The sequence below is a fragment of the Ceratotherium simum genome, chromosome 16 (genome assembly GCF_057802395.1).
Source record: "Ceratotherium simum simum isolate JZ-2026a chromosome 16, ASM5780239v1, whole genome shotgun sequence".
NCBI classification, from domain to species: Eukaryota; Metazoa; Chordata; class Mammalia; order Perissodactyla; family Rhinocerotidae; genus Ceratotherium; species Ceratotherium simum.
In genome coordinates, this window is record NC_141915.1 from 61,880,702 (window position 1) to 61,891,827 (window position 11,126).

Consider the following 11,126-nt stretch of genomic DNA (forward strand, 5'->3'; position numbering starts at 1 on the left):
ATCCTGGTGGGTTTCCAGGATCCTAGAGAACGGACATGGGAACACCAAGTGAGCAAGTGATCCTTCACATCCTAAAGCAGGGACTCAAACCGGGAAGCAACATCACACCCTGGGACATTTAGCAACATCTGCAGACACTTTTGATTGTCCCAACTTGGGCAGAGGGGTCCTACTGGCACGTAGGACGCTGCTCACCATTCTACATGCAGAGGACAGCCCCCACAACAAATGGCAATGGTGCCAAGGTTGAGAAACCTTGTTCTAGACCAAATAAAACTCTTCTGTTTGGAGTCTCAGTCTGCTTAACCAGTTCCTATCGCAGGCGTCAGCTGACCATTTTCCCTCCCACCGCCCGCGGGCACCCCCAGCTTGGGAGTTCTCACAGAGATGCTGCTCCTTAAAACTTAACACAGCTTTTAAGCTCGGAGGTTTCATTCAACCCCCAGCACCAGGCTCTTCCCTAACATGAAGGCTACAACCTGAGTCACTTCATTCTACTCGTCACCACCTTAAAAGCTGTGTAGACTGAATGCCTGAGAAGCCTTCCCACTCCTGAGGGCCGCCGGAGGGCAAGCACACTGGCTGGGGCCTCTGCTGATCTCTCCCTGGGGACCACAGGGGCCAGTGAGTTTTCACCCGTGTGCCGGTCAAGAGCCCACAGCCTCCTCTGGTCCTATGAAACCTGCGACAGTACACACTGGTCACTTCCTCTGCAATAGGTCCCACAGGACTGTTTGTACTGCCTTGAGACATTATCTGCTGCTAAAGGGACACTTTGTGCTGTGTAAACCAAGAAATGTTGGTTTCTAGGTGTAGCATAAATTCAACTGCTTTTGTGGAGGAAAGACGTCAAAAAGTCAAATCACCGGTCCTCCCTTTCTGCCTGACAAAAGGGCTCACACAGACAAGCTTTCCTTCAGCAAAGTGCTAAGAGCACCCCCCCAACTATGAAAGTACCACAGGGGCTTCTGACTTGAAGGATTTCCAAAGAGGAAGCAGCGCAGCCATTCTTCAGACACAAAGCCCTATTTTCGAAGAGAGCTCAAAACATTCAGGGCTGCGCCTAGGGCTTCCTGAGCTCCCTGTGGAGCAGCCGTATGTGTCCTTCATCATGCTGCAGTGTCTTCAGGTCTCTGAGACCCCCAATAAAATCCCCTCCTACTCTATCAGCCAAACGTTTTTTGTGTATGTGAGGAAGATTAGCCCTGAGCTAACATCTGTTGCCAATCCTCCTCTTTTTGCTGAGGAAGATTGGCCCTGATCTGACATCTGTGCCCATCTTCCTCTATTTTATGTGGGACACCACCACAGCATGGCTTGATAAGCAGTGTGTAGGTCCGCGCCCGGGATCCAAACCCGTGAACCCCGGGTTGCCGAAGTGGAGCGTGCAAACTTAAGCACTAGGCCACTGGGCCAGCCCCCAAACTATTTTGAAGTCCATAGAATTCTGCAAGTTAGACTGAGATCAGGATGAGCACCTCCGACATCACGTCCTCTTAGGCCTGGGGGGTAGAGTTGGGACGCATACCAAGCTGGAAGGGGTTGCAGAGTTCAAACCCGTTTCACTCAGCAGAGTTTGAAGGGACCTCCCCAAAGCTGTAAGCAAAGTGTGTGACCAAGGTGGCGCGAGCAACAATCAGCAGTGTGCTTGAAAAATCAAAATTCACATAAACTCTGAGTTCAGAGACACTACTACGTAACATGAAGCTAAGGAAGGTAGTATTTAAGCAAAAGGCATAAAATCATGTTTGTTTTCGTTGAGTGAGGCCCTCCGTAGGCCTCTCAGACAGCATGTGAAGGAAGACTCATGACTGAGCCAAGGATGTGGACATTTCCCTCCCTTTCCCAAAATAAACCAGAGGCTTCGATTCATGACACATTCTCCCTCATCAAACACAACCCTGGTTTTCTCTCTTAATAGGTAAATGGCATACCTCCTCCCTGCATCATTTTGTAGATTTTGCTCTCAATGTGGAGCTGAGGGTGTTTGGTTTTGACACATTCAAGCTTGATGGCAACTTCTTCTCCTGCAGCAATGTCCGTACCTTGACAAAGAAACAAAATCACAAACGTTAATTATCTGGTGTCTACCACCCAGCCCAATGCTACCATACGAGAAACAATGAGCACTAACTGAATCTTCCAACAAGGACCAAACGATGGATGCTCTCTATTTCCTATCCCAAGATTGTGTCAGTGGTCAACAAATCCCTCTGGAAAATTATCCTTACTTTCACTTTTTAAAACAGGAAGTATTTGATATGTACAGAAAAGTCTTATTTGGTATTCCACCACCCACTTCCATATGTCCCCACTCTGATCATGTCACTAGGTGACCAGACCCAGAGACAGGCCAATGTAGTTCTCTCCTTAGGACTCCCATCTTTTCTGGTCCGAACCTTCCTACCCACCTTGTTAGTCACCCCGGCATTTACCCGGCCAAGGCCAGACTGGGGGGAGTCCCAGGGTGACTCTGTGTTCCTGTGACACAGTCTGTGTGGACCCGTTTCTCCACGCTGCCCTGAAAGGCCCATGTGGGTGTGCATCAGCCTTTCTCTAGAGGAAGGGCTGAGTTTTTGTTTGTTTTGTTTTGTTTTTTGTGAGGAAGACCAGCTCTGAGCTAACATCTGATGCCAATCCTCCTCTTTTTGCTGAGGAAGATTGGCCCTGGGCTAACATGCGTGCCCATCTTCCTCTACTTTATATGGAATGCCACCACAGCACGGCTCAACAAGTGGTGCGTTGGTGCACGCCCGGGATCCGAACCCGTGAACCCCGGGCCACCGCAGCAGAGCAGGCGCACTCAACCGCTGTGCCACCAGGCCGGCCCCGAGGGCTGAGTTTTTATCAAACACCCACACAGCCTCAGTCCACTCAGACTGGTTACTGAGCTGCACACATCTCAACAGTCAGAGCACTTCTCAAGCAGGCTCAGTTCCCACAAGGCGGCAGAAGTCATCACTAACCCATCGCAGGCCAGGCCAAGGGACACCCAGGGAGGCTCAGCAAACCTCTCCCTTCCTGGGCACAGGACATCTCTGCGCATTTCTTCCTGGCACTGTTTCCAAAGCCCTAACTATATCTACGCAACATGTACTTGTCACACAGCTTTTGTTAGTTTTGTGCTAAAATACTTCCCAATTACCAGCCCATGAGTTTAAAGGCAAAATTAAAGTTTTTATCTAAAAACGTTGTATCTCTGCTTTACTCTAGTAAGGAACTACAAACGTGACAACCACCACCCCTCCAGGCTTCACACACACATGCCACACATGCTCCTGAGTTCCAATCTGACCCAAAGCTGTGTCTACAAGACCTTCCTCAAGGAGCTTTAACTGGAGAGAATAGGAGAAGAAGTCTTACACAGAACATACCCAGCTCTCCTCTCGCTCTCCTCACAGGTTCCTTCTAAGTATAAAACACCTTAATCCCTCCCAGGAGTATAGTTATTTGTGAAGGAATTAACACTGGCTCCAGCAGCCCAGATAGAACCTGGGACACTTCCTTCCCAGGGAGACTGTAGTGTTGTGCAAAGCAACCTGGCCAGTCATTGGTGACTCAGTTTCTCTCCCCATCTGAGTTTAGCAGGGAGAGCTGTAGTTTACTTCATGAGGGAGTCGTGGAGATGAATAGGTTAATGGTTACAAAGCACTTTGAGATTCCCAGACAAAAGACAGAGTAAGATAGGCAAGCATTACAACAATGCAGGAGAGCTGCCTGTTGATGTGTCCAGTAAATGCCCAAGAACCAGAGAAAGAGACTCCCCTTGTCTGCTCAGATGACTGCACGAGATGGTGGCCGTTTCCAGCGAGCCTGGATCCAAAGCAGGTCACCAATACCGGGGTTCCGTGGGAATAACCACCACATGATCACTGCCAGTGACCATTTTAGATTTAAGAACTTCATTTACCATTCCACAAAGACTCTTTTGGGCACTCAGAAGAAAGAGAAATAATACATTTTGTTCTTCCTGCCCATAGTTGGGACAGTGTGTCCAATTACAAGGGAAATGACTTCATTGTAAAATGTATGGTGCCAATGAAAAATGAACTCAGAGTTCCTGTGAGGACCTGGAACTCTGAACTGAACTCACCAGCCCAGGAGGAACAGATGACTCATCTTTCTAGTCACATCAGCAACTCCCCGCTCCCCAAAGCACAAGTGTCACCTCTGGTGAGAGCACTCTTGCCCCTCCGACTATGTCAGCACTGTCACCCTTGTCAGGAAGCAGGTCCTCAATGACAAGATAGCATGGGCCCACACAGGCTACCTACTGGACTAGCACCTTCCAGAAGGCGGAGAACATTTCTGGCTCTACTCTACTGTGGCTGATAAAGCTAATGTCTGACATTCACTCCAGCAATACCGACAGCCTTGGGGACAAATGACCACAGCCAACTCTGGAACACAATATGAATTCCATCCTCCTATCAATGCTCCAGTCCTCCCACAGGATCACACAAGCGAAGAGCCAGCCCTCTGCAGGATTACAGATGTGAAGATTGCCCCAAGTCTGATGACTCAAAGAGGAGAGCCTGGATGTGGGCTCTCTACCAAACAGATGTTGAGAGTAGCACACACTCCGGGCTGCCTCTTCTGGGAGCCCACTGGGTAGAAGTACCAAGCAGCAGTGGCCAGCCTGATTGCATAGCAGTTAAGTTCGCGCGCTCTGCTTTGGCGGCCCGGGGTTCGCCAGTTTGGATCTTGGGCTGCGGACCTGCACACCACTCATCAAGCCATGCTGAGGTGGCGTTCCACATAGAAGAACTAGAAGAACGTACAACTAGGATATACAACTATGAACTGGGGCTTTGCAGAGAAAAAAACGGAAAAAAGAGGAAGATTGGCAATGGATGTTAGCTCAGGGCCAATCTTCCAAAAAAAAAAAGAAAAAGTACCAAGCAGCAGAGCTTCAAGTTCTGTGCATTCCATGGGAACCAAACTTCAGAGGCCACCAAGCAAAACTGAGGTCCATGAGCCCGCAGCCCTGCAGCCCTGCCCCTGCTCCAGGCTGACCACGGCCCCCCTGCTCCACTGGTGGTGCTGCTCCAAGTCTAGGCCTCAAACTGCCACCAGTCGATGAAGAGACAAATACAGGACAGTGAGGAAGCACTGAGGAGCTCTGAGAGCAATGTGACATGCTGCAACATTTTAATCTTATTTTACAAAAGCACTGGTCTGCAACAGACTGGATATTACAAAATCTGGTCCTTCAGCACAGGCAGCTTTTAGAAACACGAACTTCTAGATGAGGAACAAGAATTTAGAAGATACCACTGAGCTCCAGATTCAGAACAAGTCAAAATCAAGTGGCATGTACATGTTCACTCACAGTGTCTGTCTATACTGAGGGGTTTTACCTCCCAACAACCTCAACTCTTCTGTGCAGCTTAACAGCCCCAGTCAGATAAGGTCCCCACACTAGGCAAGATGTTCATCTATGTTCAGACATAGGTCCATGCTGGTCCTAGGAAAACAAAATTACATCCCTCAAGTTGAGCAGACAAAGGCAGATGGTCAATTAAGAGAACCTCATCCCGAGTTTGCCCCTGACCTGGGACAGGAAGGTAACTCCCACTGAGGGCTGTCTTATCGATGAAGAAATAGGGAGAGGCCTCAGAACAAGAAGGCAAAGGTCCCTCTCACAGAGCAGCTGTTGACAAGGCAGCTGACACAGTACCATGACTTCTCACTAAAAACGCTCAAGCCACCACCCTAAGAACACACGCAGATGACGACGAAAGCTGCAGCGAGGACAGGCTCCTCTCCTGGCCAGCCAGCCGGCCACCATTTTGGAATTCCTACTGCAAGCCAGGCACCTTGCTAGGTGCCGCTGAAAAAAAATGAGTCAGCAAGGGGAAAATACGAAAATCAAATATGAAGAGGTAACTAAGCTTTAGCTTCCAAAAGGTCTTTGTGTACATCATGAAATCCGTCCAGGTAACAGGTGGATGGATCAGGTCACACTGTGACAAACTGACAGAGCAAGAGGATCAAACACAAATGCCAACAGCTGACAGAAAGAAAACCTGTTCTGTGAATCAAGAATGGGAGGGGGGTCTGAGGACCCTGCTGCCTGTCTCTAGAAGACAAACGTGGACGAGAACAGAGCTCCATGAGAACAGGGGGCTCATGCCACCCCTCCGGCACTTGGCACCTCGCAAGCACTCCCCAAACACTGGCTGAACAGAACAGCAACTGCGCCGGCCAGCACCACCACACAGCCTGGGCTCCAGCTGGCCACCCGCACACACTCTTCTCCCCTCAGCTCCAAGGGCCATACTGGAGTTTGGAACACATGGTCCACATTAAGAACACTGGCTCTCCCTTTGTTTTCACATATATAAGAGGTATACTGCCAGCAAAGAAAAAGGACTTCTGGTTTCCACTGCCTCAAAAACACACCACCTCCAGCAGCGAGGGGGCACAACCCCGTGGAAGCTAAAGCTGAGGGAGGCAAACGGCCGGGCGGGGTTCACCTTATACCACCTGCAATACCAAGTGCGGTGACGTTCTGCCCAAGTGTGTGCTGCCCAGGGTGTGTGAGCTCTGAGGCCTTCCCAGCAGCCTTCTCTGGATCTGGCAAGCTGAGAGGGAGGCAGACTGAGGATCGAGGCTGCACGTTTTGGGGTCTACCTGGCTCAAGTCCAGTACACAGACTTTCTGAAGCCTGGGCACTGGAGAAATAGCCCCAAGATACTGCCCCCCTTTGAAGGGGCAATTTTGGGAAGGACTGGAATAACTGGCAGGGCACAGTGCCACGTGACCACGTCAGCACAGCAGGCCACCAGAAAGACAGACCAATACTGGGCCTTCTTGGTCCACAAGGCGCTTGGCAAGCTGAAGAACAGCCTTCCCTACTCCCAGTTTCAAACGTGTGAAAGCACAGAAACTTCCAGGCAGAAATCCAAGACCCCAAACACCAGGCTCAAAACAAGGTGACCCTACCTGGAGGAGTCAAGAGCCTTCTGACCAGTAGCAAAAGGATGGTAGCAGGAATGATTTTAATTGTAATCACACAAAATACCTAAGACATACCAATTTTCAAGATCAGGACTCAGTTCCTTAACTAATGCCTGATTAGTTGCCTAAACAAATAGAAAAAGCTATGGTACAGGTGACTCAATCCATCCCATCATCTTTGGACCAGTCATCTTTGATCCTTAACGACAGTATGTGGTGAGCTTCCTCAGACCCACCTTTCTAGCCACATCTTACTCAAGCTAACAAGATCATTTCACATTTTCTCAGTGGGGTCGTGCGTAGCCTGAAAGGACTGCCATGTGGGCCAAGAGCCAACACTGATTGCAAAAAATGGGTTGTGCCCAATCCCACACAAGTAACTCTAAGTTTACCCTGATGTGTGAGCTGTGTGGGTGCTCAGAACAAGGGCTCAAGAACCACAGTCCACCCATCTTAGAACACACATGAAGCAGGAGACTGAGGACAGACTCCTCTGGGACCAGTCAGCCTGATATGTATCCAGTGCTACCCGTGTGCCCAGCACCAGGTGAAGTCCAAAGGATGTAGTAGGGAATAAGCAGACAGGGTCCCCCACAAAGCTCCCAGTCCCAATGAGAAGAGCTTACACCTTTGTGAATGACTCGGTAACAATTTCACAATTTGATTGTCTGAACCCAGCTTTAGAAAGCACAGAGCTGTCTGGCAAGGACAGAAAGTTTCACATCTACTTTTTGATGCTTGCATAAGAGTGGCTCATGGAATGGCCTTTCAGTACAGCTCCTAGGTTAAAGCTTTTGCCAAAACCTATTATTCTATAAATAAGGCAAACAGCTTGCATTTACCTAGCACTTTGCCTCCCAAAACGCTGCTGAGAATGCAGCTGGCTGACTACTGGACATAAATATTTAAATACTAAATTCCAAATGCTTCCAAAGTGTATTTTACTCAGCAGGACAGTAAGGCAGAAGTATAGGTTCAAAGGCATCAATATGGCAGTAACGGGGTCACCCAGCAGGGTAACTAGGCACCAGAGGCAGTTATGAACTACCCAAACACGTCGAATCCTCTTAACAGCCCCCGAAGTCCTGCGTCTTCTCCGGCCAAGAAGGAAGGATAGGGCGGTGGGCACACACACTTGGGATCGTCTGAAAGGCATAACCAGAGGCATTACCGACACAGGAAGCTATTCCTGACCCTCCCGGACAGGTACACCGTCCAAACAGAAACAACAGGGCGTGGCTGCGCAACAACACAACACGCTGACCCCAAACTTGCGCAACGACAGTCTTTCAGTCTTTCTGAACACACACCGTGTGCCAGGTTGGACGTTCCCAAATCCAGGGGGTGTGCAGTAACTTACACATAATTCCTCTGAGAAATGCAAAAAAGTTGTTTTAACATTCTCAACTTTAAGATTCCAGCCAACCTTTTATTACACACGTGTGTGCGCGTATTCTTCCACTGTAAATCCGAAACAATCCAGAACATTCTAATCCCAAATGTGTTTTTCAACTCTACCTTGAGAATTTTCAAAGCCAAAAGGGCAGGCTCACGAGCAGGGCTTCCTACCTCCCTTGCCTCTAATTCCGCCAGCATCCTCACACGACTCCGTCACCGCACCTGACTCTCAGGGCTGTCCGGGCGCAGGTGCCCAGGACAGAGCACGGATGCCCAACACGTTCCTAGCCACCACTCACCACTGACACGGCCGACCCCGCGCCCGTCCTACCGTCCGGAGCCCACGGTCCGGCCCGAGCGCGCGGCTGCACAGGGCCCAGCCGGGGCTCCCCGCGCCCACCTGCCCGCACGTGCCAGGACGCGGGGCCACGCGACGCCCGAGGGCCTTCGTCGGTCTGCGGGGACACCGCCACCCCCGGGCCCGGCGCGCTGGGGCCAGTGCCTCGGGGCCGGCCGGGGGTCCCCGGGGCGCGGGCGGAGGGGACCCGATTCGGTTCGGCCAGGCCCGGGGGAAGTGCCTCACCGAGATAGATGTCTCCGAAGGAGCCGCTGCCGATCTTGCGGCCCAACCGGTACCTGTTCCCGACCCTGAGCTCCATGGCGGCGGCGGCCCCGGCTCGCTCCTACTCTCCCGGCCGCTTCCTGGGTCTAAGCGCGGGGAGGCGGCGCCGCAGCTGCCGCTACTGCGGGTCTGGCTGCCGGCTCCGCCCCCCTCACGGCCCCGCTTTCACCATCGCTTTCCGGCCGCCCCGTCGCTCCCAGCGCCTCAATACGGGGCGGAGAGAACAGTCCGAGCGCCGCCGCCCCTGCTCCGGGCCCCTCCGACGCCGCTTGCCCTCTCCCCGCCGCGGATGGACTCGGATCTCCCGGGCCTAACTCCCCCTTCAGCAGCCTAAAGGAGCCGCCGCCATCGCGCTGTGACGTCACTTCCCCTAGCAACCTGGAGGGGCGGGGCCGCGCTGCGCGAGGGGCGGGGCAGGGGGGCGAGGGCGCCCCGGAGTTTTCGCGGCCCCTGGACACCCCAGGCAGCTCCCTTCTCTGTTTGTCGCCTGTTCCCGCACCGCAGCACCGTGCCGAGAGCCCCCCGCCCGACCCCCTCCCGCATGCAGGCTCCACGTGCTCACGCGAGGAACTCGTTTGACCCCGCAAGAGGAAGCCAGTGGCTCTTAGCAACAGGCCTGGGACAGGCCGCCAGGCAGTGCTCTTTGCAGGAGAACGAGAGGGGCCGAGCCCGTCCCTCTAGACCCCGGGGACCCGCGCCCTTGAGACTCTCCAGGAGGTGGCCGCCCTTCCTGGCCCAGCGTCTGGAGACAGAGACACAGGTCGGGCCACAGCGGACACAGGTGTGCACGCCTCTTGAGGTGGTCGGGGGCTGGCCGGGGACGTCTACTGTGCAGTTCCCGTCCCATCCTACTGTGCCAAGTCCCGGGCTTGCAGCTCAGCCAGCTGTCACACCTGAAGGGTGAAGGGGAAGCTACCAGGGTTTCAAAGGATGAGGCCAGACTGCCTGCCTCTCCAGTCCCATCGGTCTGGAGACTGAATCAACGTTTTTATCTAACCTGTGTTGAGTCTGAATATTCTTCCTTGCAAAATAAAACAAGAATGTTAATGTTCCGGCTGACCGCCAGCTTCATGATCTGGACTGTTGATTCCAGTCACTGGGAAGGGAGTCCTCCAGAGAGGCACGGAAACCAAGAAGGAATGACTTTCATGTCAATGCTTCTCTAGGCCTATCCCCCACCCCAGCTAAAAAGGAAGCACCATAAAACCGGCTGTTAATACAGCAGAGTGAGTGCCCTCCCGTGGCGCTTGGCAGGCTGGTCTCTCCACTCCGGAGTCCTCCCTCTCCTCCATTCAGTCTCTGTAGTGCAGCCCATGCCGGAAAATAGTTGGAGCTCAGGTTGGGGAGACTCCTGAGCATTGCAAGGAGTGCCTGGAGACAGAAAGAGAGGCCACAAGGCAAGCCAGGATCAGTCGCTAGTGAGTGGTGGGCAACTGGAAACACCCCATGTCCACGTGCAGTGGTCAGCCTAGTTTCTCAGTCTTATGAGGTTGGGGGGATTTTGCCAAACCAGTGAAAAGAACCTTTTTGACAGAATTTGCTGATGAACAATGCCCGGTTCCCCGGCCACAGAAAGCCATGAGTGCAAACTGAAAACAGAAGGGGGCCTGGCCCCTGCTCCCTGGAAATACTGGACAGGCCACTCGCTCAGCTGCCCTGGGCTGATCGCTGGCCAGTGGTCCCCTCCTGGGCCTTGGTGTCCTCTCAAAAAAGAAGCTGCAGCTGTTTGGGCTGCCCCGTAGGCCCTGCGGTTCTACCTGCTTCACCTGTTTATTCTCGGAGTTGGTCAGGACAGCCGGCCAACAGCAGGACCAAAGTCCTTGCTTGTGTTTCAGTCCACGGCTGTGATGGAAAGCGGCCAGAAGAGGCCTGCGCAGGGGCAGAGCCACCATCTTTGAGGGGCCTCACCAGGGGCCTGTGCCAGGGTTCCAGGCCCTGTTATCCCAGCACTGTGCTGCAGGTAGCCTGCCCCAGTGGCTACAGTATCCTTGTGTGTGCCTCAGTTTCCCATTTGTGAAGCACGCTTGCGGGGCCAGGGCTTGCAGAGGCTGTGCTAGGACAGCTGGTTCCCCACTTCCGGCCTCTACACTATTCCAGATGGGAATCCTCTCTGTGCTCACGGCTGCTCTCTCATCCTACTCTG

The 11,126-nt window shown here is 52.7% G+C and overlaps 1 protein-coding gene across 5 annotated transcripts in view; it reads right to left on the minus strand.

The window, feature by feature from the left end:
- CSNK1D (casein kinase 1 delta) overlaps positions 1-9,304 on the minus strand; it is a 39,799-nt gene extending 30,495 nt beyond the window's left edge. For 2 of the 5 annotated variants that reach the window (XM_014789382.2, XM_087441847.1), the window contains exons 1-2: positions 8,945-9,304; positions 1,935-2,045 (exon numbers count right to left, since the gene is read on the minus strand). In XM_014789382.2, the coding sequence (XP_014644868.1) occupies positions 1,935-2,045; positions 8,945-9,020 (187 nt within the window). In that variant the 5' untranslated portion in view covers positions 9,021-9,304. Of the gene's footprint in view, positions 1-1,934; positions 2,046-8,011; positions 8,109-8,944 lie in introns of all 5 variants that reach the window. The other 3 variants (XM_087441849.1, XM_004432884.3, XM_004432885.3) reach the window with 3 other exon arrangements.
- Between the last annotated feature and the right edge of the window lie 1,822 nt (positions 9,305-11,126).